Source organism: Scedosporium apiospermum (genome assembly GCF_000732125.1).
Source record: "Scedosporium apiospermum strain IHEM 14462 chromosome Unknown SEQ_SAPIO_0077, whole genome shotgun sequence".
Taxonomy (NCBI): Eukaryota; Fungi; Ascomycota; class Sordariomycetes; order Microascales; family Microascaceae; genus Scedosporium; species Scedosporium apiospermum.
Genome location: NW_015971778.1, coordinates 860,001 through 880,819, shown reverse-complemented (window position 1 = coordinate 880,819; position 20,819 = coordinate 860,001). Strand labels below are relative to the sequence as shown.

The following is a 20,819-nucleotide window of genomic DNA, read 5'->3' as shown; positions in this document are numbered from 1 at the left end:
ATGTCAACGCAGAGCACTAGCTTATCGTGAATCGTGATTAACCGGCTACACACTCGGCTGCAGAAATAGTAAATCGATCCGGGATAAGGGTGTGTCATCTGAAACAAGCCACTTAATGATTAGAGATTCTACAGCATGCTTTAAGAAGAACCTAAGGAGGGGTCATGGCATAAGGAATAGGGAATAATCTTATAATTTTATCACTGTGATCTACTTACCCCAGTAGACCGATCTTCATCAAATGAGTGAGAAGAGATGATTTTATTAAATCTGCGGCAAGGGGAACGGTGAAGTGACACTGCAGCTCTAAGACGATAACTACTCTATCCGGTTACTATTATTGCAAGGAGACGAGTAATATTATACAGATGAGGACAATCACCGCTGTGAAACAGGACTGCAAGATCTGGCAACCGAATGACCGCACTCATACGATAGTGCAAAAACGCGAGGTCGAGAATGACCTTGGACCTCGTTTCATCCTCGAAAGGAAATGTGGCGTGCTGATTTCCCTGCTAAGCTCCTATGAAGATCGAAGATCGGATAATTGTACAAAGTACTTCCGCACTCGTATCGCGCTTACACGTTCCACCGAAGAAAAAAAAGAAGAAAAAAAAAAAAAAAAAGGAGGACGTGAGTGCGGGAAGGGAAGGGCAGAAATTGGCTGAGCAACAATGCTAATCAGTATTCGGGGCTGAATGCGGATACCCTCCTGTTGAAAGACTGATCGGGGTTTGAGCAGGATGGCCCTGCTTCGAGGGGCAGAGGGGCTGGCGCAACATCAATGAAGTGCACGATTACTCAGCTGTAGAGTGGTCAATCTATCCGCGACGAGGGTATGTCGTCCGGAACCGGCAACCCAGTGATCTCAGAGATCCTTTGGGCGTGCTTTAAGGAGAACTTAAGGAGAGGCAACGGTCTAAGTAGTATACGAAGGCTCATTCTGGAAGCCGCGGTCTACTTTGCCTGATGAATGGATACTAGTTGAATAAAGCGGAAATCGAGGCCATTCCGTTGAATATGGTCATGTTGCAAGGAGAGCAATGATGCTACGGCGCCCTTGTCCTCCCACCCAACCCCACTCTATCCTTCAATTCTAACACTACTGTCCACCTCCCTCTTCCTCCTTCTCTATCTAACTCTTACTTCTACCCTTGAACATCTTTTAGCTCTCCTCTGCATCATGCAATCGTATGCAATCGTACCTAAAAGCCTCCCCCTTCTTGTTTGATAGTTGTTGAGGCCGGATCGTGGCAACAAGGGGATTCCATGGGTCCTCTCGGATATCCTGCGATAGCCAGCGCTGGAGAGAAGCTCCAATAGAGCGACTAGCCTTAGGTTCGAGATGTTGAGCCAAGGTGTTGTTTCGCTGAGGATCTCGTGTCCTCTTTGACTTGCCCGTCTTCAGGCTCTCTTCAGTCGGCTTTATAATTTTAGGTTAAAGTACGCACGAAGGCCTGGAAACTGGGATACACGTACGGGAGACTTCTTGGCTGTGTACTTGTCGCTCATCTTTACGGAAAGCACAAAGTGGACATATATGGCCTGGGAACTTGTGGGGTAAGAGGAAACGCCCTTGGAGTTGAGGGAGATTAATATCGTTATTGTTGGTATTGGAGTTAGGACAATAAGAGATATGAATTGTCGAAGGATGGTTTCTGAAATTACCAGCGGAGATCTCGACTTATGTATTACAACCTACGAGGCATTTGGGGCATTTGAGTGCATTACAATGTTCAATTTCCCTGTCTCTATCTCTCCTTATCCGCTGGGGACTCCAGGCCTAACGTGATTGTCCGGCAACATGCCGGAAGAAGCAGGCTATATGAGTCGGTTCTTCCTCAGCTTCGTCTTCCCACAACGCAAGTGATCAATAGCGTAAACGCCAGCAGGAAGGATGTACGATGCCGACCTTGGTACGATGAAGGATACTAGTTGGGACGAGGTACGTACACCTTTACGAGACCAAACGTCCGAGCCCCAGATCTTTGATATTTGTACAAGTGGCGTAAATGCGATCCGCGTCACTAGGCAATAGAGCAGGCCGTGGCCAATGGACCACCACCTCGATCGCAGTCCCGCGGTGCCGAACCTTAAGGCACACCACATCCTCATATTCAGGATCCACTTTGGTACGAGTGTGCTGTCGTACATCAAAGAAACCCATCCCACGCCCTTCCTCAGTCGTACAAATTGCACATCGCGGCGGGGGCAGCCGCCAAGGACAGCCGACTCTTAATGAGAAGAGCTTGGCTCTTATCAAATACGGATCCACAATATTAGGAATCTGAACAGGAAAATAAGGGGGCGCCACGTTCATCTCATCTCAGGGTAAGGGAAATCCAGGTCCTCTGGAGTCCAGACTCTTCATCACACTGCTTTGTCAATAAAAATGGCGACATCGACCTGTCCGGATGTGATTGTAGGTTGTGCCGCAGAAGTGAAGAGAGCCTAGTCTTCGGTCCCTGCCTTCCATGATGCTCTTACGACTTCGACAAGCGCTTATTGCTTTTTCGAGTTTTAGGCGGGGTTCATAACTGGTCAGCATTTCACCAAGTGTAAGTTGTTCGCGAATTTATAGGCAGGCCTAATGAGGTGGAGAGCATCTATACCTTCAACCTTAATGTGACCTGAGAGCATTCTGTGACAGGGATTAGACTTGCTACTTCAGCCTCGAAGCCATCGCTCTCTTTAACCAGGGTTCAGATTGTGTTGACGAATGAGGATCAGAGGTCTTGCTCTTAAAATGGATTTTCTTTTTTTTTTTTTTCCCTCTCCCTCCTCCTCCCCCCAAACGAACAAAGCCACAATAAGTACTCTATCTTATAACGTATAGTTCCTAGCATCGGCAGTTGAATACGTTTCATACAGGATAATTAATATACTTTAACTTCTCAGGCAGCTACGAAAATAATATAAGAAATGGATGAGTTTAAAATTTTGAGCATTGTTTGCTTTCCAACTGTAAACTGCGAGCCTGAGTTGATTTTATCTACTAGAATTTCCTGGGCAAATTCTGAGTCGTTAAAAGGGTTGATTTTTATCTCGGCCTGACTGAGGGACTTCCCATCACCTAGGTTGTGGGATATCTAGTTTATATATGCTGGCTATCTCGCTAGCACCTGTTTTCCAAGAATGGAAAACCCTATCCTTGCCATCACAGTATCCCCGCAGGGTTCCTTCTTTACGGACGTAAGTGACGGACTTATCCCGTGATGCCCGGAGCGTACGGCACGGTACGGTACAGACACCGAAAGAGGAGTAACTGCTCAAACCTGCTCATCAACCAGATAGCGACCAGCGGATCAACTTCCATCATTTTTTTCACAATGGCACTCTAGTGAATAGGGCTTTTGGGTGTAGCGGGAATAAAAGTGGACGAATCAAAATAAATTCCCGGACTGCTAGATACTGTTATTTTCCGTCTACCTAAAGGTGAAGCCCAAAAGATCCAGAGTCATTACCTCAAGTGTTGTGAGGGAGTGCTAATCATGACATTGAGCTAGGCAAATATCCTTGACAATGCCGGGATTAACTCGGAATGTATCCGTTCCTTCTGTCGACGGTATACATCCTCCGTTTCGCTGCCGGATGATTGAATGGCTGATGCTCCCATATCTGAAAGTGTTGCGGAAAATAGGTCCATAGCTCGTCGAAGCCTTGCCCTCATGATGTTGATCGCGCATTCCTTCCCGACCTTTCCTTCGTCCAGAGATGAGCGATAGGCTGTCAAGAATTTATCCGAAGCCTCGTCCAACGCCTCTCTGATAAGCCTGATCTCAATCTCACCATCCCAGTTCTCCGTCCCATTAAGTTTGAGCATGCTGTGTCGAAAGCTAGCCACAAAGTTATTCCGCATCTGGTTAGACCTTTCGCTTAGTTCCTCGCGCCGAGGCAGCAAACTGAGTAGCAGAGAAATCATTCTATCAGCAGGTCTGTCTTCCCCGGACAACTCGATGGCTGCTTCACGAAGCAGAGATAACTCCCCAAAGGCCCTTTCGACCGCCTCAGTGCCTTCTTTCCAGAGAGATCGCAGCTCATCGGATCCCGGGACCGAATCGAGGCTCACTAGTTGCAAAACAAGTCCGTTAAGCTTCGAGCAAGCTGTCTTCAGCCATGGGCACTTAGTTTTCAGGAGGTTCTTTAACTGAGAAAACTCATCATTGGTCCCATGGTCAACAATAGAATCAATATCCAACCGGAGAAGTGGAGGTCTAGGTTCTGGATAGCTCAATGCCAGTAGAACGCCTTCTCCTAGCATGTCCTTCAGCTCCATCCAGCGCTTCCCGGATCGGAGCAGCCTCAACTCATATGCCCCCAACCCACGCTCTGTGGAAGTGTTGTCCGGCTGGATATTAGAAGGCCCGGCTGAACATTGGGCCATGTCATCCAAGTTAGGGCGGGCCACATCGGCTTCGGCAAGAACAGCGTCGATAAGCAAACTCACGTCTGCGAAGAGCTCCGTTGGAGTCGCTATTCTCAATGTCTGATACGTGTCCATGTCGCAATATCGGTTGCGGACTATCACAGCGAGGGATAGAAGATTTCGAATCTCCACCGCATTTATAGAGTCCGCATGCCCGAAAGAGAAGATTTCAGTAAATCTAAACATGCGAATAGCCGCTACCCTTTGCTGCTTTGGGGTATTCGCCGAAAAGACACCGCCTGATAATGCTCTCTCCAGCTCCATTCTGCGATCAGATAACTTTTTCGGGTCGAGTAAGGCCAATTGAATGGATCCCAACATCCCATTAGTCATATCGTCTTCCCACCACTCAGGGACGTTGTGGTAGACTGGATACTGGTGGTGGCTTTGTTCCAGAAGCGACGCGATAAGAGAGAGAGAATCGGTGTATTCTTTCCAGTGGCTGGAAGCCATTTCCTGAATGCTACCCATCTCAGTGTCAAAATTGGTCAGGTTGTCCTGGAAAAGCCTTGCTAAATGTAAAGGGTTGAACTGTTTGGGTGCGAAGGTTTGCCAGAAGTTCGACCAAGCTGGAAGTTTGTCTATAGCAATAGATGCGTAGACCCAAAGCGCCATGCGGACACGCTTTGCCCGGTCGATAAACTCAATCTGGGTGGGATTAAGAGGCGCGCCGTCATCCTACAAAACCGACCGATTAACAGGCAAGAGACTTAAAGAAATGGAGAAGATTAGGGAGAAAGAAGAAGACGATCCGGCAACATACCATAGGGTTCTCTGTTAGCGATATAAGAACGAGCATCATACAAGAGATGTTTGTCTTCGTGCCCTGTGTCATCTCGCCGTCATTATTAGCCGCGCACTGCAAGTAGCGGAACAAGCAGAGCTCGATGTATCTGCAGCTGAACCAGGCTAGTGACTGGACGGCTTCTTCGACGAATATCTCCCAGCCCCTCCGAGTGTTTTCGCCTCCTCCTAGGATATCGGCTATCTGAGCTTTATAGTTGTAGGAGGCGTCTCCAAGAGCTCCAAAGGAACCGCAGAATAAGAGAGCAAGGCGCTTGGGTTTTAAGTTAGTTTAGCACCACACCAAGGGTACGTCATTGATGCAACTTACAACCCAGTGCTCCTTCTGCGGTATCTCAGGATGGACAGGGACAGGTAACCCGACAAGCCCTCCTGAAGGGTCAATTTCGACGAGCTTTTTCTCTACATTTGCGAGGCTGAATGTGCTTGGCATTTCAAATTGTTCCTCGGAATTTGGGAAGAAGAGACGCCGAAGCCCTGATGCACCAAGTATCCATGCTAGGTCGCATGGTATCCCTAATGGGAAAAGAGTACCAGTAAGGGATGGATGGCGTTCTCCGAGCCGTCTCATCAAGGAATACTGGGCTATGACAGTCTGCTGGTCCTTACCAAGGATCCTAGACTGGCGTTGTGCAATGTCTGGGCACGCAAAAAAATAAGATACGTTGAAACGGGTAAAACTTCCATCAGAAATCGGCCACTCACCGGTGAATATTGATCCGCATTCAACGATATCTAAGAAGTGAGCCTTAGTACATGGCTTCCGCCAAAGTCTGGATTTTGAATTGGCTAGGCAGGCCTTGCAAGGAATGCCCCCTTCGCACTAAGAAAACACATACATTAGTAGGACGCTGGGCATGAAACTGTGGGGAAGGAGAGAGTCTATCGTACTTTGATTCTTGTTTTTCGGCAACGAATACATACGCCTCTTGCCCGCGCTTCCTTTTGCGCCTTTGCCTGGGCTGCAGAAAGGGGACCACATCTTCCGCCTCTTCTCCCAGGTGGCAAGGGCTTGTGTCGTCTGGGAAGAGGGTGCCTCCGCGGAACGGTTTGGCCTAATGGGACAGAGATACTACTTGGCAATACGCCGCTTCCAGTGTTTGCCCCCGAGAGCGGATCCAGCACCATTAGTCTGTTAGGACCAGGCTGCGCAAAGGTCCCCTCACTTGAGTCGATCATTAGACTTGGGAGGTTGACATTTCCTAACCGAGTTCGTTAGTCCTGAACATAAGGGAATTGACAATGGACGGAACTTGAGAGTACCAAGGTGTTGGTTCGCCGTCTGTTCTTCAAGCGATAGACTGGGAACTAATACAGAATCGAAACTAGTCAGTGGCGGCTGAAATGCGTATCCAGCGCTATCGCCGTACGTAGGAGGTAGGGGCGTGAAGGTGAGATCAGCGCCGTCAATATCCATTGCCTGGTCAGGAGACAGTCCTAAATTGAGTGCGTCCATGCTTCCCGGCCAACTTCCGTCAGCCCCCGGAATTGATGGAAAAGGAAAGGAAGTCAGAGACTCTGGGTCTATGAAGTCTATCAGAGCTTCGTTGTTCCCCTCCACGGAGAGAGCATCCAACATCGGAATGTCAGCGACTATACAGACCATAATTATGTTAGTCTCGCAAGACTGCCAAGGGACGGGACAATTGTTGACAACGCACAACTACGGTCTAGAGCCATGAAATCTTGAAGCGGGTCGGGGTCGGCATCTTGCAGGGAGAAAACCTCAGACAAGTCAAAGGCAGTAGGGTCAAAATCCGCACTTGGAAAGGGTTCATTTTGTTGTGGCGTTTCAACGTTATCAGGAAAGAGTTCATCGCCTTCTACGAAGGTGGTAGGAGGGTGCTCGAGATTGCTGGAAAAGGAAAAGTCCATGTCTTTGGTCGATTGATTTGTTTCTTGAGGATATGTGAGTGAGAAGATTGATTGATTTGTTCTTGACGACGAAGCAGAAAATGTTCAAGGACGAGCTTGCTCCTATATACTGCGATGGACGAGACTTGGCCACACGGAGCTCGTAGGTCTCAGCCAATCAGAGGGATTATCGGTAAAGATTCGATCAACAGGGTTCCCAGACGGGGCCCCAATCAGAGAGCTGATCGGTAACGGGGATCTGGTTTGAGCTGCATAAACCTTTATCAAGGATGAGTGTAATAGTACTTCTTCGATGTAGTGATTTTAATGTGTCTACGTGTAGAAGTACAGCGATTTTTGTCACCATCACAACCCCTATCGGTCTGGAAGAGAGCAGAATAGCGAGGCTCGTTACATCCCAACCAGAGTGTCACGAGCTGACTACCTTGAAGACTGCTGAGCGGTCAGGGGCGGCAGAAACGGGTAAGCCACAGAAGAAGAAAGACTAATCAAGGAAGGACCGACAGGACTGACTCGCGATCCCAGGCGGCTTAGAGGAATATAACAAATCTGGGAAGGACTGATTGAGAAAGAGTGTCGGTCCCTGGTTGGACGGACTAAGACATTGGTCTATAAAAAGAGGCTCGGAGGAAATAGATATCCTTCCGCTTTTGTTCTATATAGAGTAACAGTATGGCAATTGGAATACTACATAAAAAGAACGCCTAAGCGCAGTCAGGAACTCCCAAACCATGGATGATATCGGGAGGGGTTTTGCTAAGAAAGGATCCCTGTGAAGACTCAGCAAACAAGGCCGAGCTGCACCGTTGATTTTTCGCAATCCTCCACGATCTAGGCGTATAGCAGTGAACACTCAGGGGACCTTGGTCATTTTGGGCCCAAGGCCATAGTCTGGGACTGTAGCTTTGCTCTTTTCCCCATATTACATGCGGGGTCGGAGGCGGGTCATTCGGTAAACCGCACCGGGAGCCACGTTGAGACGGGAGATGTACATCACATTAATCCTCAATTGCTCCACCCTCCCTTTTCCACTCAATTTGATTCGGACCACATGGTGTTTACCCGGCGTGCGCAATACTCTCTTGGACGTCAGATGCAAGACCGGAGTATAATCAAGTTCGGAAGATGAGGTCGACATCGATTCGCCGTTCAGGCGTAATAAAGGAAAAGACATGCGCACTTTTTAAAGGGGCCATTCTACCAAAAGCGCGATCTAGGTGCATAACCAACTGGTTTCGAGGTTATTACCCCTTCTTTTTTTCAAGATGCTGCCGAAATCTCTCCTCCAGATTCTCTCGGCTCTGGCCTTCTCCCCGCCATGCTCTGCCCGGGCCCACCCGCGACAGTCTTATGAAGAACCAGAGGAGGAGTTCGGCTGAACGATGCCGCTAAAGCCCGTGGGCATCTCTATTTCGGAACCGCCACGCACAACTCTTTCAACATCGGGGATGTCGAGTACCACAAGCAGCTGAATAACACCCACGATTTTGGTCAGATTGTACCGGCCGGCTCCATGAAATGGGATGCGACCCAGCGTAAGAGGGTGGTCTTCAATTTCACAGCAGCTGATGCCGTGGTTGCCGCCGCCGAAGCCAACGGTCAGATGATGCGCTGCCACACTCCCCTCTGGCACTTATCAACCCCTAGCTGGGTTACCGAAGGAGGTTTCGACAACGAAACCTTGATCGACATCATGACAGACCACATCAGGGTCGTGCTTCCCCACTACAGGGGTCGGTGCTACGCTTGGGATGTGGTTAACGAAGGTAAGATGGGGTGGATCGGGGCCCCCTGGGATTAGAACTTGGAGGAAAAAGAAAGACTGCTAATAGATCTACTAGCCGTCTACAACAATGGATCGTGGCATAACAGCGTCTTCTACGATACCATAGGGCCCGCTTATGTCCCCATCGCATTCGCTGCGGCCGCCGAGGCCGATCCGCACGCTAAACTTTATCTGAACGACTTTGCCATAGAAGTTCCAGGTCCAAAGGCCGACGCGACTTATGAAATTGCGAAGATGGTCCGGGACTACGGCGTCAAGATCGACGGCATCGGTATCCAGGGACACATCGATCTCAGCGGCATGCCGCTCGACGACCACTATGAGCTGGGCAGCAGGCCCACCTATGATGACCTGGTGGAAGTCATGACGCAATATGCGTCGCTCGGTATAGAACTGGCCATCACCGAGCTGGACGTCGCTGTGCTGACCCCGGTGACGGCTGAGAATGCGACTATTTACGAGACGCAGGCCGAAGTCTATTACAACGTTACTGCTGCTTGCCTGACTTTTGAGGAATGTGTCGGCATTACCATCTGGGATTGGACTGATCGGTACACCTGGGTGCCGGACGTCTTCCCCGACATGGGCGACGCGCTGGTGTGGGACAAGGACCTGAAAAAGAAACCGGCATACGGTGCATCATGAGGGCCTTTACGGAATTTGGGGTGTAAGGGGATGTCGAAACAGGGTGGAAGAAGGGGAGGGGACGGTACGGGGGCGAACAATGAAATGGAACATTGATTTAACTGCCAGAGTTCTAGTAGTTACCTGTTGTAGATCTATATTACTTTACAATTAAATATTTACCTCGGCGTCCCATTGAGTCCCTCGGCTTGCCGTCCTACGTCCATATAGACTCCTTCCAGAGCACCTGTGTGACCCTGGCATCATAGTATCCCGTATATGAGCCATATATCCTCGGGATTTTCCCTAGCGGGGTGCATGCCTGCAAGGGCTGGCCACACAGAAAAGCACCTGTTGATTCTTTGAGCGAGAAAATACCGCTAGAGAAACGAAAATCGTCTTGTTAGCCGCTCACCATCCCATGGACCACCTTCTGATCACACGGCGCCCTCCTTTTGGTAAGCCCGAATCAAGGCATGACTGGCCTACTAGGGCTCCCCATTGCGAACACTTACACAGTACGAACCGATAGAGGTTCCTCATAGAAGGTGAGTTGTAAGAGTTGGAAATAGAAAGGGCTAAGAATATCGATCTTTGGGCCTGAAATTCCTTGGAGCAAGAAGACCGATATTGGAACGCGATGAGTGGAAGAATAGAATCCTCGCTGTCGATCACAATCCGACGTCAAGCATAGATCTTTGCCCGATCTCTTCGAGAGCTATTAAATGCTGTTCCCTGTACGTATAGCAACGGATAGCGCAGGTGTCGAAGCAGATCCTGCCACTCTCGGCCTTTTCGGTAGAGCCAAAACCGTCTAGTTCGCACCGCCATTTCAGGGCGGGGTTTATATTAAGAGGACAAAAATAGCAGGCTGCCCGTTTCGAACGGACGGCCTACGAAAACCGCATCTCAGTAGAGCCTTTCTCGAGCGCATTGTCGGAATCGTAACTCATCATGCCGGGTCACTCGCTAGTTTCTCTCCTAATTAAAGGGATCTATTAACATGGGGATGTCGTAAAACGGCGTACTGGCGTACATCCACATGTATCTATCGTGGGCTCCGTTTCTAACCATTATCCCAGCTAGGGCGAGGTTATCATACATGACTACGTTTTAGAGGCCAAACCATTCAAGATCGATTCCACATCTGCAGGGACATATGCCCAACACCTTCTGCTGAATACCCGAGAAGCTGCGTGCCATCGCCGTAAAGCATCTTGGTGTACCCCGGATATGGGTCATCCGTGACATTCTTCGTGAACGGCACGTCAAAGACGGTCGACCACTGCTTCAAGGTCTCGGCCAGATTTGGATACAGAACCATTTCATCCGCTGTGCCATGCCAGATCATTGTCCGTGGGTACGTCCCGTTGTAGCCGGGATACATGCCCCACACCGCCTGAGCCCACTCCTCGCTCGACCTGGCCTCGCCCAACGCGCAGGCTGGGTCGGCCGTTCCCGGGCTCGAGCCGGCTGCCCCCGCAAGGCAGCCAGCAGGGAATCCAGAGTAACGGGAAGCGGCGGCGAAAACGTCCGGATATTTTCCACACATGACGTTGGTCATCATGCAGCCGGACGAGGAACCGGTGAAGAAAATTCTAGCTGGGTCGGCGTTGTATTCGGATATGGACCACTGGATCATGTTGATGAGGCCGGCGCTGCCGCTGCCACCGCTCCCGCACGTCAGCGAATCGGGATTGGCAACGTCCCAGCAGTTGCCCTGGTTCAAGGTGCTGGGGAAAAGGGCGATGAAGCCCGTCTCGTCAGCGTAGACGGTGTAGTTATTCTCTTCCTCGTACTGGATCCCTGAGAGGCTACAGGCGTGGAGCTATTATGTCTTTGCGTTAACGTCCAGGCAACGCCACGCCGTTACGAGGAGTAGCACTTACCGCGAGAATAACATCTGGACTCTCGGGGAGAGGATCTGGAAAGTAGGCACGCATTTCAAGACCGCTTGGGTTTTCGCCCCAGTCGGATATAAAGGTCAGGTCTCTGGAGGCAGCGCCATTAGCCGTACAAAGTAGCGTAACCACCGACGCTGTAAGTGCAGTCAACATAATGAGGGCGGGGAGCGAACTAAGATGGTGAAAGTGTTTGAAGGTGAGTAATCATGCGTGCATCAGGTAGTACAAGGCGCCGTAGCGGGACGAGCGCACGGCAGCAGCTAGATATCTTTGAGGGTCGGAGATGAGGCCCCGAGATATCGCTCTGGGGGGATACAGATGTGTGGAGGAGTTACATATATTACAAAGGCATGCCTGGGAGACTGTAACCCGACTCACCGAGGAATTCAATCTCGTCAACCCAATTCCCCATTAGCATCGCTGTCGCCAGCCGCTTCCGGGCGGGGTTAACTGCGCCATCGAATTTGATTGCTCCGCAATGTGGGACAACTGCTGGATCCTCTTTTTCTGCTGTTTCGGTGAAATTGCGGCCCCTCCGGCCTTGTCACTGGAAAACGCGGTTAGAAGCGACTAAAATGGTGATCTGACTGTAGGAGAATTAATTGTGTCGATGATGGTTGATCAATGAGGGAACAGAACCGAGAACGCGCCAGAACCGCCCGAAATACCCACGGTGTTTTCCAACCAAATAGGGTAATTACGGTGATGCTACGGAAACCGATTATGGTTCCAAAATAGGTTAACGTCGGCTCGTACATTCTGACACCTTCCGGTGGCGGTGCGTGGACAATGTCATATATTGTAGTTCTGATTTTGGCAAGGATACTCTTAATAAGCAGGATCCTTGCCGATAGATCTTTGGACTGATTCGCAATGTAGGCGTGGAGATTTTGAGGGTATGGTGGTCGCGTTTCTGTTGAGCGAGAGCCTTCTCCGTGAGATGAGGGACGATACCCAGGTCAAGCTCGGTCAGGGCAACTTCCATGCCAAGCTTCCCGTAAGCACCAATCGCAGAAATGGATTCATCGATTAGGGCATGGGACAGCCTTGCCAGTATCAATGTGAGACTGACGGCCAATGCCATCAATGCAGATGCCTTCTTGCAGAAGCATGCAAATAATTCGAATGACACCGGCAGCCTTGGGACCGGGCTTTTCAATGGCCGCATCGTTGTAGTACAATTTGGCGTGGGGACCAACCTGCTGGGCAGCATGGAGGCCAGCTTGATCCAGTCTTCGCCGAGTATGTCGTAGAGGAAAACTCCACCATAATAGGTTCCGTAATCATTGAGGGCCTCGCTGGCAACGTCCCAAGCGTACCATTTGCTCCTATAACGCCCCATGGCCTTGTATATGGTCAATGATAGCCTGAAATAGCGACTCCTTGGCCAATCCTTGTAATAGGCACAGAGCGGGAAAGATTCCCAGTAAAACCAAGGTGTGGCGGCACATAGATTGCCTTACGGTTCGGAGAGGCGGTCGGCCAATCACTCTCCGTGAAGTTGAGAGGGTAGCTGAACTCTTTCTTGTTGGCAAAGACAGCATCTTACTGAGGGTACTTCTCTTCCCGGCCAGCATGCTCCTGCGTACTGGGGTTGTCTATAGAAGAACTATAATACTTCAATCCCCGTCTTGTTCTTCCAATAGTCGAGCTACGGCCGATGCGGTGTCGAGGGAACATGCCAGTACGGCAGGTGTGAGAAGAGTGACCCTTCTGGTGACTTGTGACGATTAAGCTGAATAAATGATGAGGAATGCAGCATTGGGGTGAACTCTGTGAGGCAATGTCTCGACAGAAAAACGCCTTCGCCGTCTTAAATAATTTACGTTGAGAACTGGAGACGAGGAAGCCGGTCTGCTGCCGTATATTCCACACACATAACTTGACGTATCTCGGACTTTACTTCGTAATCCCTTCACCTCCCATCAATAGCCTAGATTCAAAGAGCCAAGGCCCCTGTCCGGTTGATCGTCTTGATTGTCCCCTCTTCTATCTACCCACGGGCATGGGCTCACTTGAACCCCACCGAGTAAAGTGTTCTGCTTGCTAATGTAAGTGCTAAGTTAAGTTTGAGAAGGTGTTTCTGCTTGTCTGGTCGCATGCGCGGAGCTGGTCCTTCACGATAGGTTACAGACAAATCCCCACATTATGATCTCAAGCTTTAAGCGATATTATACGACAGTTAGAGGCACAGGTATGCCTCTCAGCTTCAACGCCTGGACTGGGGATGCCAGCTTTGCTCCATCGTACCCCTCTAACTAAATACCCATTGTACTGACTATTTACTCAGGTGTTCCACCGTGTACGAAGAGGCCCAGAGCAAGGGCGTTGGTGGTCCCGTCATTGGCAAGATGTTCTTGTTCTACGGGGTTGCCGGCGGTGCATGGCCCGATTTGACAGTCGCCTACTGCGCGGAGATTCTTCCATACAACATCCGAGCTAAGCGTCTCGCCGTGAATTTAGCCATGGTTTCTTTGGCCGCCGTTGTTAAACAGGACGCGAACCCGGTGAGACTCTCTGACCTCCAGTGGTATTCTACTTTGGGTACATCACCACTTTGGTCCTCGAGTGTCTTCGCATCTGGTTCCAGTTTGTAGAGACTAAGGGTCCTACCTTAGAGGAAATTGCGGACCGTTTCGAGGGCGAAGATCCGTACGTGGCTCATATCAAGGACCACTAGAATGTCGAGGAGAAGAAACAGAGCACATTGAGAAGGAACTGGTCGTCTAGATATTTGAAGATTGGCCATATCGAGTCTCAAGAATACCTAGTCGAGCCATGCCATTGAAACAACTTACTCCTGATCAATAGGCCAGATAGTGTCATGTTTTAAGCTAAAGTCAAGATTCATCGATGCGTCAAACTCTTTTTTAACCCAACCCCCCTTTATTCACCCAGCGCCAGGTTACATTTCATGATCCGCCTCGATTGCAGCCCAAAGCAGCCTGACGAGCGGGGAAATCTCAGCAAGGCAACACTCTGAAAGCCAGCGGAGGTTTCTACAGTATCCTAGCTTGAGAGGCAGGTTGGAACTTGTAGTTTCTAGATTCAGCGCCATGTGGTGCTAGGAAGAGTTAGATGGAAAGCCAGGTTCAAGAGCGAGCAGGCGACGCGAGCGTGCCCAGGGCGCAATCGCGTTATTCCGGTCGATAACACTGGGCTTCGCAATGTAGAACAGCGGAGAATATCTCGGAAAAGGATGAAAAGAAGACTCGTACTCCGCCACACAAGAGATTTTCCCTCATTCGTGGGTTGGAAACAACATCTGGACACCAGGCTTCGTGGCGCGAAAAGACAACTCAAACGTGCATGAGTGGCGTCCAATAAGCCAACTCTAAACACATTGAAACCGGTCACGCACGGTCTTTTGGATGAAGCGAGGAGGGGTGTTGGCTATGCTTGCGTTGCGTCTACATATCTAAGGCGGGAAGACCCCTGCCTGGAGGCGAACCACAGTTAAGGCGATGAAATCAAGGCCCTCCTCTTTCTGATGCAGCACCCGCCCGGAGATTCCCTCCCTTCATCACTTTTGCTTAGTTGTTCCTGAAGACGCTGCCCTCGCAATAAGAGTGCCCCTCCTGGCTCTGATCGTCTTTATCTGTCGATACCTCACGAACGACGCCTAAGTTCTACGAAATGGAGGCTCTCGGTCTTGTTGGGTCGATAATTGCAATCATCGGGGCTGTTAGTGCATCATACGGCACGATAAGCAAGATCACGGATCTTCCGCAAGCATTCAAGAAAGTCAAAGAGGCTCTGCCCCTAGCCCAAAAATTGCTCGACGATGTTGAGACAACCTTACGAAACTCCCGATTGTCCGAGGAACAACGCAAGTCGGTCCAGGATATCCTCAACGCATGCAACAAAGATGCCAAGGAGATGGAGAGGATATTTAGAACCCTTGAGAGAAAATTCAAAGAAGATCGGGGTGCGACAAGTTGGTCGGTTTCGGTTCGTGGGTGGTATCGCACCGCGCTGCGGAGCGTGAAGGCTCACCGTGTTGAAGATCTCATGAAGTCTATCCTAGGGGGCCTAGAGAAGCTGGCCCTGAACCAGGTGTTTCAGCTAGCAACAACAGGAGATCTTGAGGCTATTAAGACGGCTATCGATGAACTTTCGACGGTGCCTCCATCACTGGACGACTCGGAGTTCGATGCGTTTGGGCAGATGCACGCCCATATGGATGTCTCAGATAACGCCACTGCTCAGCAGATCAATGCGCAGGGAGGCTGCCATACATTCAACTCTGGGAGGAATGTATTCAGCGGCCCTATCCAAAGTTTGAGCTTCCGTAAGGACTCTTGAGAATCTTCTAGGAAGGGAAATGTGGCTAGTTAGAATTTCCGGCGGAGAACTAGGACTATAGATGTTAATCAGATTGATGTACTAGGAGAAGAATCCGGTCAGTTCTATCGTAGATGGGCTCCTCTATGTCCTATAATCAGAAACAGAAGCTCTGAGCGAGCGGGTATGCTAATATGAGGTGTTCCATCTTCAGCCAGCACACAGCGCCAAGAAATCCTTGAGCTTCTCTCATCTGATTACGAGGCCTCCAAAGATTTCAACGTCGAGAGAACGAGGGGGACATGTATGTGGATTTTTGACGACCCCAAGTTCAAGCAGTGGAGGGACTCTGGGTCTTCCGGAATACTCTGGATCTCTCTGGGCCCAGGCTGTGGCAAGACTGTTCTGTCGCGAGTGTTGGTAGATGACCGCCTCGGATGTACCACTACAGCGAGAACAATCTGCCATTTCTTTTTCAGGAAGGACGACGAAAGAAGAATCAAGGCCAGCCAATGTCTGTGCGCGATTCTTCACCAAATCTTTACCCAGACCCCTGGTGCTAATTTGATTCGGCATGCCGTACATGCTTATGAGCAACATGGCAATATGCTGTGCCAAAATTTCTCTGTTCTGTGGAAGATATTGGTCGAATGTATTCGATCACCAGAGTCGGGGAAGATTGTCTTCATTATCGATGCCCTCGATGAGTGCCATGGCACCGCTAGACACCAGCTACTTGACAAGTTCCAGCACTTGTACCGGGAGGAGCAGTCCTCGCCCAGAGCGAATTTAAATCTCTTGATAACTAGCCGCCCATACGACGACATAATTTCCACATTTGAAGAGTTTCCAGCAACCGCCGCGTCGCGTATCCGGGAAGACGAAAAGATAGCCGACATCAGTCGAGACATCGACCTTGTCATTGATCGACAGGTTGAGAACCTTGCCAGCAGGCTCCATCACCGCGACAGACAGCGCCTGTCGAAGCAGCTCAAGGAAATGAAGAATCGTACCTATCTCTGGCTTCATCTAATCTTCGGAATTATTAAGAAGAGAATGAGCGCCTATGGAAAGTCGTCCAGTATCCTGTTACTTTTGGAGAGTATTCCCACCGAGATATCCGAAGCTTACGAAGAAATATTGAGGAGGAACCAGGACGAAAAACTTACCGATACCCTGCTTCGAATCGTCCTGGCGGCAGTGGAACCTCTGACTCTCCAGGAAGCAAACATTGCGTTGACATTGGCTGGGAAAAAGCTTTGGCGTTCCATCGATGAGCTGGAAGAAGACATGTGGCCTTCCGAGGATTTCAAGAGAATAATCGAGAATGCCACTGGTCTTTTTATCCGGGTACATGATTCTAGGGTGTTCTTCATTCACCAAACGGCACGAGAACTCCTTCTTCACTCGGAACGGAAAGGCCGCTGGCAAGGGCGCTTGAGTCTCCCTGAATGCCATAGCACGATGTCTAGTATATGTATTCGCTATTTGTTGCTGCTAAACCCGGGGACACCACACTTAGGGTCGAGGCCCAGCAGATCGTCAGATCCATTCCGCTTCTACGCCGGCCTTAATTGGGGGGTTCACTATCGTGCACAGGAAGCCCACACGGCAAAGGCGTGGCGGGCCGAAGCTCGCCTTCTCTGCACCCGAAAAGGAGGGAAAATTGTGGGCAGGCTTTCCGCGCCTCGGAACGGCCCTGATGGGGTTTAATCGCTGGAACGATTTAGCCGCAGTTAGCCACCCCGGCCTACAGCCAGTTGTCGAGGAAATGTTGAGTACAGAGGGAGCTGGCGATATTAACGCGCCCATGGGTTCTTCCGGCATAGCCTCCATCTCGCATTTGGCCAGGGCCATCGAGACGTGATCGGGACCTGCGCGAAAATGGTGCAGGGGATGCAGGTGCTCGATCCTCTTTCCGGGGATCTTGCCTGCCGGCCGCCAGTTATGGCGGTCACATCGATTTGATGGAAGAGCTTCTCCGTGAAGGCATCGATGCGAATGGGACGGTATATTTTTTACATTACATCACTTCGTGCAGCGTCGGCGGAGGGTCATACCAAGATCGTAGAAACGTTGCTCAGGAGGGGCGCTGATATTGACAGACGGAATGTCGAGTACCGCAACTACTCAAAGGTAAACAGGCAGGTGTTTGACAGGCTTGCCAAACTTTCTGAAGCCTTCCTGGTGTCGTTCGAGTCGATGGAGGTCCGCAATCGGCTGCCTGATTTAGACATAGTTTACCATGTCTGCAGCCTCCCTTATCGCACTCCACTCCGGTTAGCCGTGAGCTGGGGACATAAAGAGGACGCAAATGTTTTAGTCGACAACGGCGCAGATGTTGATGCGGCTTCTGGGTTTGGGAAATTGAGTGGGACAGCCCTTCAAATTGCGTGCCGAACGGGAAATATTGCCATTGTTGAGATGCTCCTCACCAAAGGCGCAGACCCCCTCGCGGTCGGCGGCCATCCAGAAGAATCCACGCCCCTGATCGAGGCTTTGAGATGCAATGAAAGTGTGCAGATCTCCCAGTTGCTACTTACCAAGACGGGGCCTCGACATCAACATGCAGGATTCGACTGGGGAGCACCTCCTTACCTCAGCTTTTGAAATGATGAGCGAAACTTCTTGTATCTTGATGGTCGACAATGGTGCCGACGTTAGTATACTTCATAGTTCGCGGCACACGGCCCTCAACTCGGCTCTGAGAAAGAGCTGGAAACGACTCATGCGAGCGCGCGTCTGGAAAAAGGAGTCGATGTCGACGGAATGGGCAAAGGCCGTTCAACACCACGTCGTGGAGCCTGCGAACAAGGCGATCTGGAACTGAAGACCGTGGTCACCTTTCCCTGCGTCCTGCCCCCTCCACACACTAGCACACAAAGCCTGGAGCCGAACATACACGGCATGACTCGACGAGAATTTTCAGCCTTTGCAAGCTCGCAAATTTCAGCGAAGAACCGCTCTGAAAGCACGCACCGGTTCATGTTCACCGCCATGCGTTGGGAATGAATGCACGTTTATACGTTTATGAGAGGCTCATCGAAGCTTAGCTGCATGCAAGCAAAATGGAATCCGACGGGTCAAAGCAAAGTTCAAGCCTTGGCACAAGCACTAGACTGTGATACTGGAATGTTAGATCGCGATCCCCCAATCACAACACATCGCCTCGCCATTCTCAACACCTGATCGGCGGATATTCGCACGAGAGGTTTTCGTGTCGAGCTAGATATGACATTAGAGGGTCATTCAATCGAATATCCGCCGCTAGGTTCGTCCTGCACTTATATAACGACGAACCAAGAACTATCTATGACGGTTGCCTAGATACGACGCTATCTTATGACCATTGCACTCGAGCGGGAATCAATACAGGTTCAAATGCCAAGACATCTTGTGTGAACGTAAGTTGTAATGGTGGCTCTCCGCAAATCGTGGGCTTATTTTTTTCTCATTTCGGCATCTCGGCACCCTTCTGATGAAGAAGTGGGACAATATCCCCTCTTCACTGGAGGGAGACGTTGAGGTAGACAGCAGCATCACAGACGCGGTTGCCATATTGAAGAGTATCATTGCACGCCCGGAGACACCGTTTCTCGCAAGACTTATTAGTTATGCAGAGTTAACACAGGTGCTGGACGCTCTCAAGGAAAATGTTCGCCATCGTCGTCGATTGGGGCTAATCGATAGGGTTTCTGGTAAGAGGATTGCTACTCTAGCAATAGATATCTATCTGAGCGCCAAGGGCACACCTACAGACCAGGAGAGGAAATCCATATCCAAGCTGATGTAGGTTAGTGATCGCTAGACCAAGCTAGGAGGCACATCACCTCTCCTCCTCGCTACTTATACCAAGGTAGTGGAACAGGTAATGTACAGGCAATTTCATATGGTTCTGGTTCTGGTCCCTAATAAGTCCAATCCTTCTTCTTCTATTAGATATGCTCACACTTTGAAGTAAGGGTATGTATATATCGATAGATATACTAGAAGCAATTGCAGAAGAAATAGTTCACTAGTAACCCCCTGAAGTCATTACTATATCAAATTATCTAGCAGAGAATACAGAGTTACCCTACAGATTCAGCGATAATATAGAGTAGAGAGGGAAGATATTTATATGGGCAAAGGCATTTCTGGCCTAATATAAGCACTTATAGCTATGTTGGTGGATTTAAAGAGTTTGGCTGGACCATTCTCTTGTGGTGTTTGGTTTTATAGTTTTAAAGTATAGAGTCCTCGGTTAATGTCACTTATATCTCGTGTTCTAGAGCCTTCTGAATGTGATGTCACACTCAGGTCTCAATGAATTCAATTCCATTATCGTTGTTCTGAGACAATCAGGAGCTTTCCCAGGCATATATCACCCAGTGATCATTGAACACCCTGTCGCCTCCCTGACAGAGCTAGGAGGCCATGTACTATTAGATATAGGGGCTGATGTGGACATAGTCGCGGAGGATCTTGTAGATAGAATGGAAAAACTTGGAATAAACCACTGTTACCCCCTAAAAAGAGGAATCTTTATTGGCTCAGTTTCAACCCAAGGCATTCCCTCCCATTCATTTGCTCGAACAGCTATGTTGCTATTGGATTGGAGCTGGGGCAGCAGGTTCCCCTTCCCAGTTTTGAGGATACCTTTGTTCTATTTAGTAATAGGGTAGGAGCTTGGCTTCAAAGTCCTATGTCCTAATACCCGACAAGGAAATTCTCGTAGAGGTGGATCTTACAATCGAGATACGTCAGGTTTAAAACAGCGGGTTCTCAGATATCGCAGTTCGGTCCCGGACACGATCATCTCTGCAGAGCCCGCCTGTCCGAGCCAGAGGGGACAAGAGAGGGGTCAAGCAGGCATCGAGGAAGCAATCCCCGATTTCCTGGATCCGCATGTTGGTGCCTATCCAGCCAGTTGCCGCAAAAGTCACGCTCCTCAGGCAAAGCCCGTCCTGTCTGCGAGGAAGAGCTGGGCGTTTGACGCGGTCTACTGGAAGTATTTGGACGAGAGGTTCTTTGGCGATCGTGGAGCAGATGTTCCAGAGCAGGATTATTGGGAGATGAGGATTCATCTCCCTAGTCAGGAAGAGAGATCTGCTATGGAGCCGTTTGTAAAAAGGAA

General features: G+C 49.9%; 5 protein-coding genes across 5 annotated transcripts; 3 read left to right on the top strand and 2 right to left on the bottom strand.

The window, feature by feature from the left end:
• Positions 1–3,502: 3,502 nt before the first annotated feature.
• SAPIO_CDS1892 (uncharacterized protein) lies at positions 3,503–7,105 on the bottom strand (the record flags this gene model as incomplete). The annotated part of the gene is made up of 8 exons (XM_016785059.1): positions 3,503–5,104; positions 5,190–5,483; positions 5,541–5,646; positions 6,070–6,093; positions 6,155–6,285; positions 6,356–6,432; positions 6,494–6,823; positions 6,892–7,105. 8 exons carry the CDS (start codon positions 7,103–7,105, stop codon positions 3,503–3,505), a joined length of 2,778 nt encoding a protein of 925 aa, XP_016645356.1.
• A 1,318-nt stretch (positions 7,106–8,423) lies between these two features.
• On the top strand, positions 8,424–9,536 carry SAPIO_CDS1891 (uncharacterized protein; the record flags this gene model as incomplete). The annotated part of the gene is made up of 3 exons (XM_016785058.1): positions 8,424–8,450; positions 8,601–8,871; positions 8,947–9,536. 3 exons carry the CDS (start codon positions 8,424–8,426, stop codon positions 9,534–9,536), a joined length of 888 nt encoding a protein of 295 aa, XP_016645355.1.
• A 1,108-nt stretch (positions 9,537–10,644) lies between these two features.
• SAPIO_CDS1890 (Feruloyl esterase B) lies at positions 10,645–11,572 on the bottom strand (the record flags this gene model as incomplete). The annotated part of the gene is made up of 2 exons (XM_016785057.1): positions 10,645–11,343; positions 11,405–11,572. 2 exons carry the CDS (start codon positions 11,570–11,572, stop codon positions 10,645–10,647), a joined length of 867 nt encoding a protein of 288 aa, XP_016645354.1.
• A 325-nt stretch (positions 11,573–11,897) lies between these two features.
• Positions 11,898–14,099, top strand: SAPIO_CDS1889 (uncharacterized protein; the record flags this gene model as incomplete). The annotated part of the gene is made up of 6 exons (XM_016785056.1): positions 11,898–11,978; positions 12,158–12,197; positions 12,259–12,416; positions 13,066–13,112; positions 13,710–13,963; positions 14,038–14,099. 6 exons carry the CDS (start codon positions 11,898–11,900, stop codon positions 14,097–14,099), a joined length of 642 nt encoding a protein of 213 aa, XP_016645353.1.
• Positions 14,100–15,055: 956 nt separating this feature from the next.
• SAPIO_CDS1888 (uncharacterized protein) lies at positions 15,056–17,570 on the top strand (the record flags this gene model as incomplete). The annotated part of the gene is made up of 3 exons (XM_016785055.1): positions 15,056–15,710; positions 15,918–17,053; positions 17,226–17,570. 3 exons carry the CDS (start codon positions 15,056–15,058, stop codon positions 17,568–17,570), a joined length of 2,136 nt encoding a protein of 711 aa, XP_016645352.1.
• Between the last annotated feature and the right edge of the window lie 3,249 nt (positions 17,571–20,819).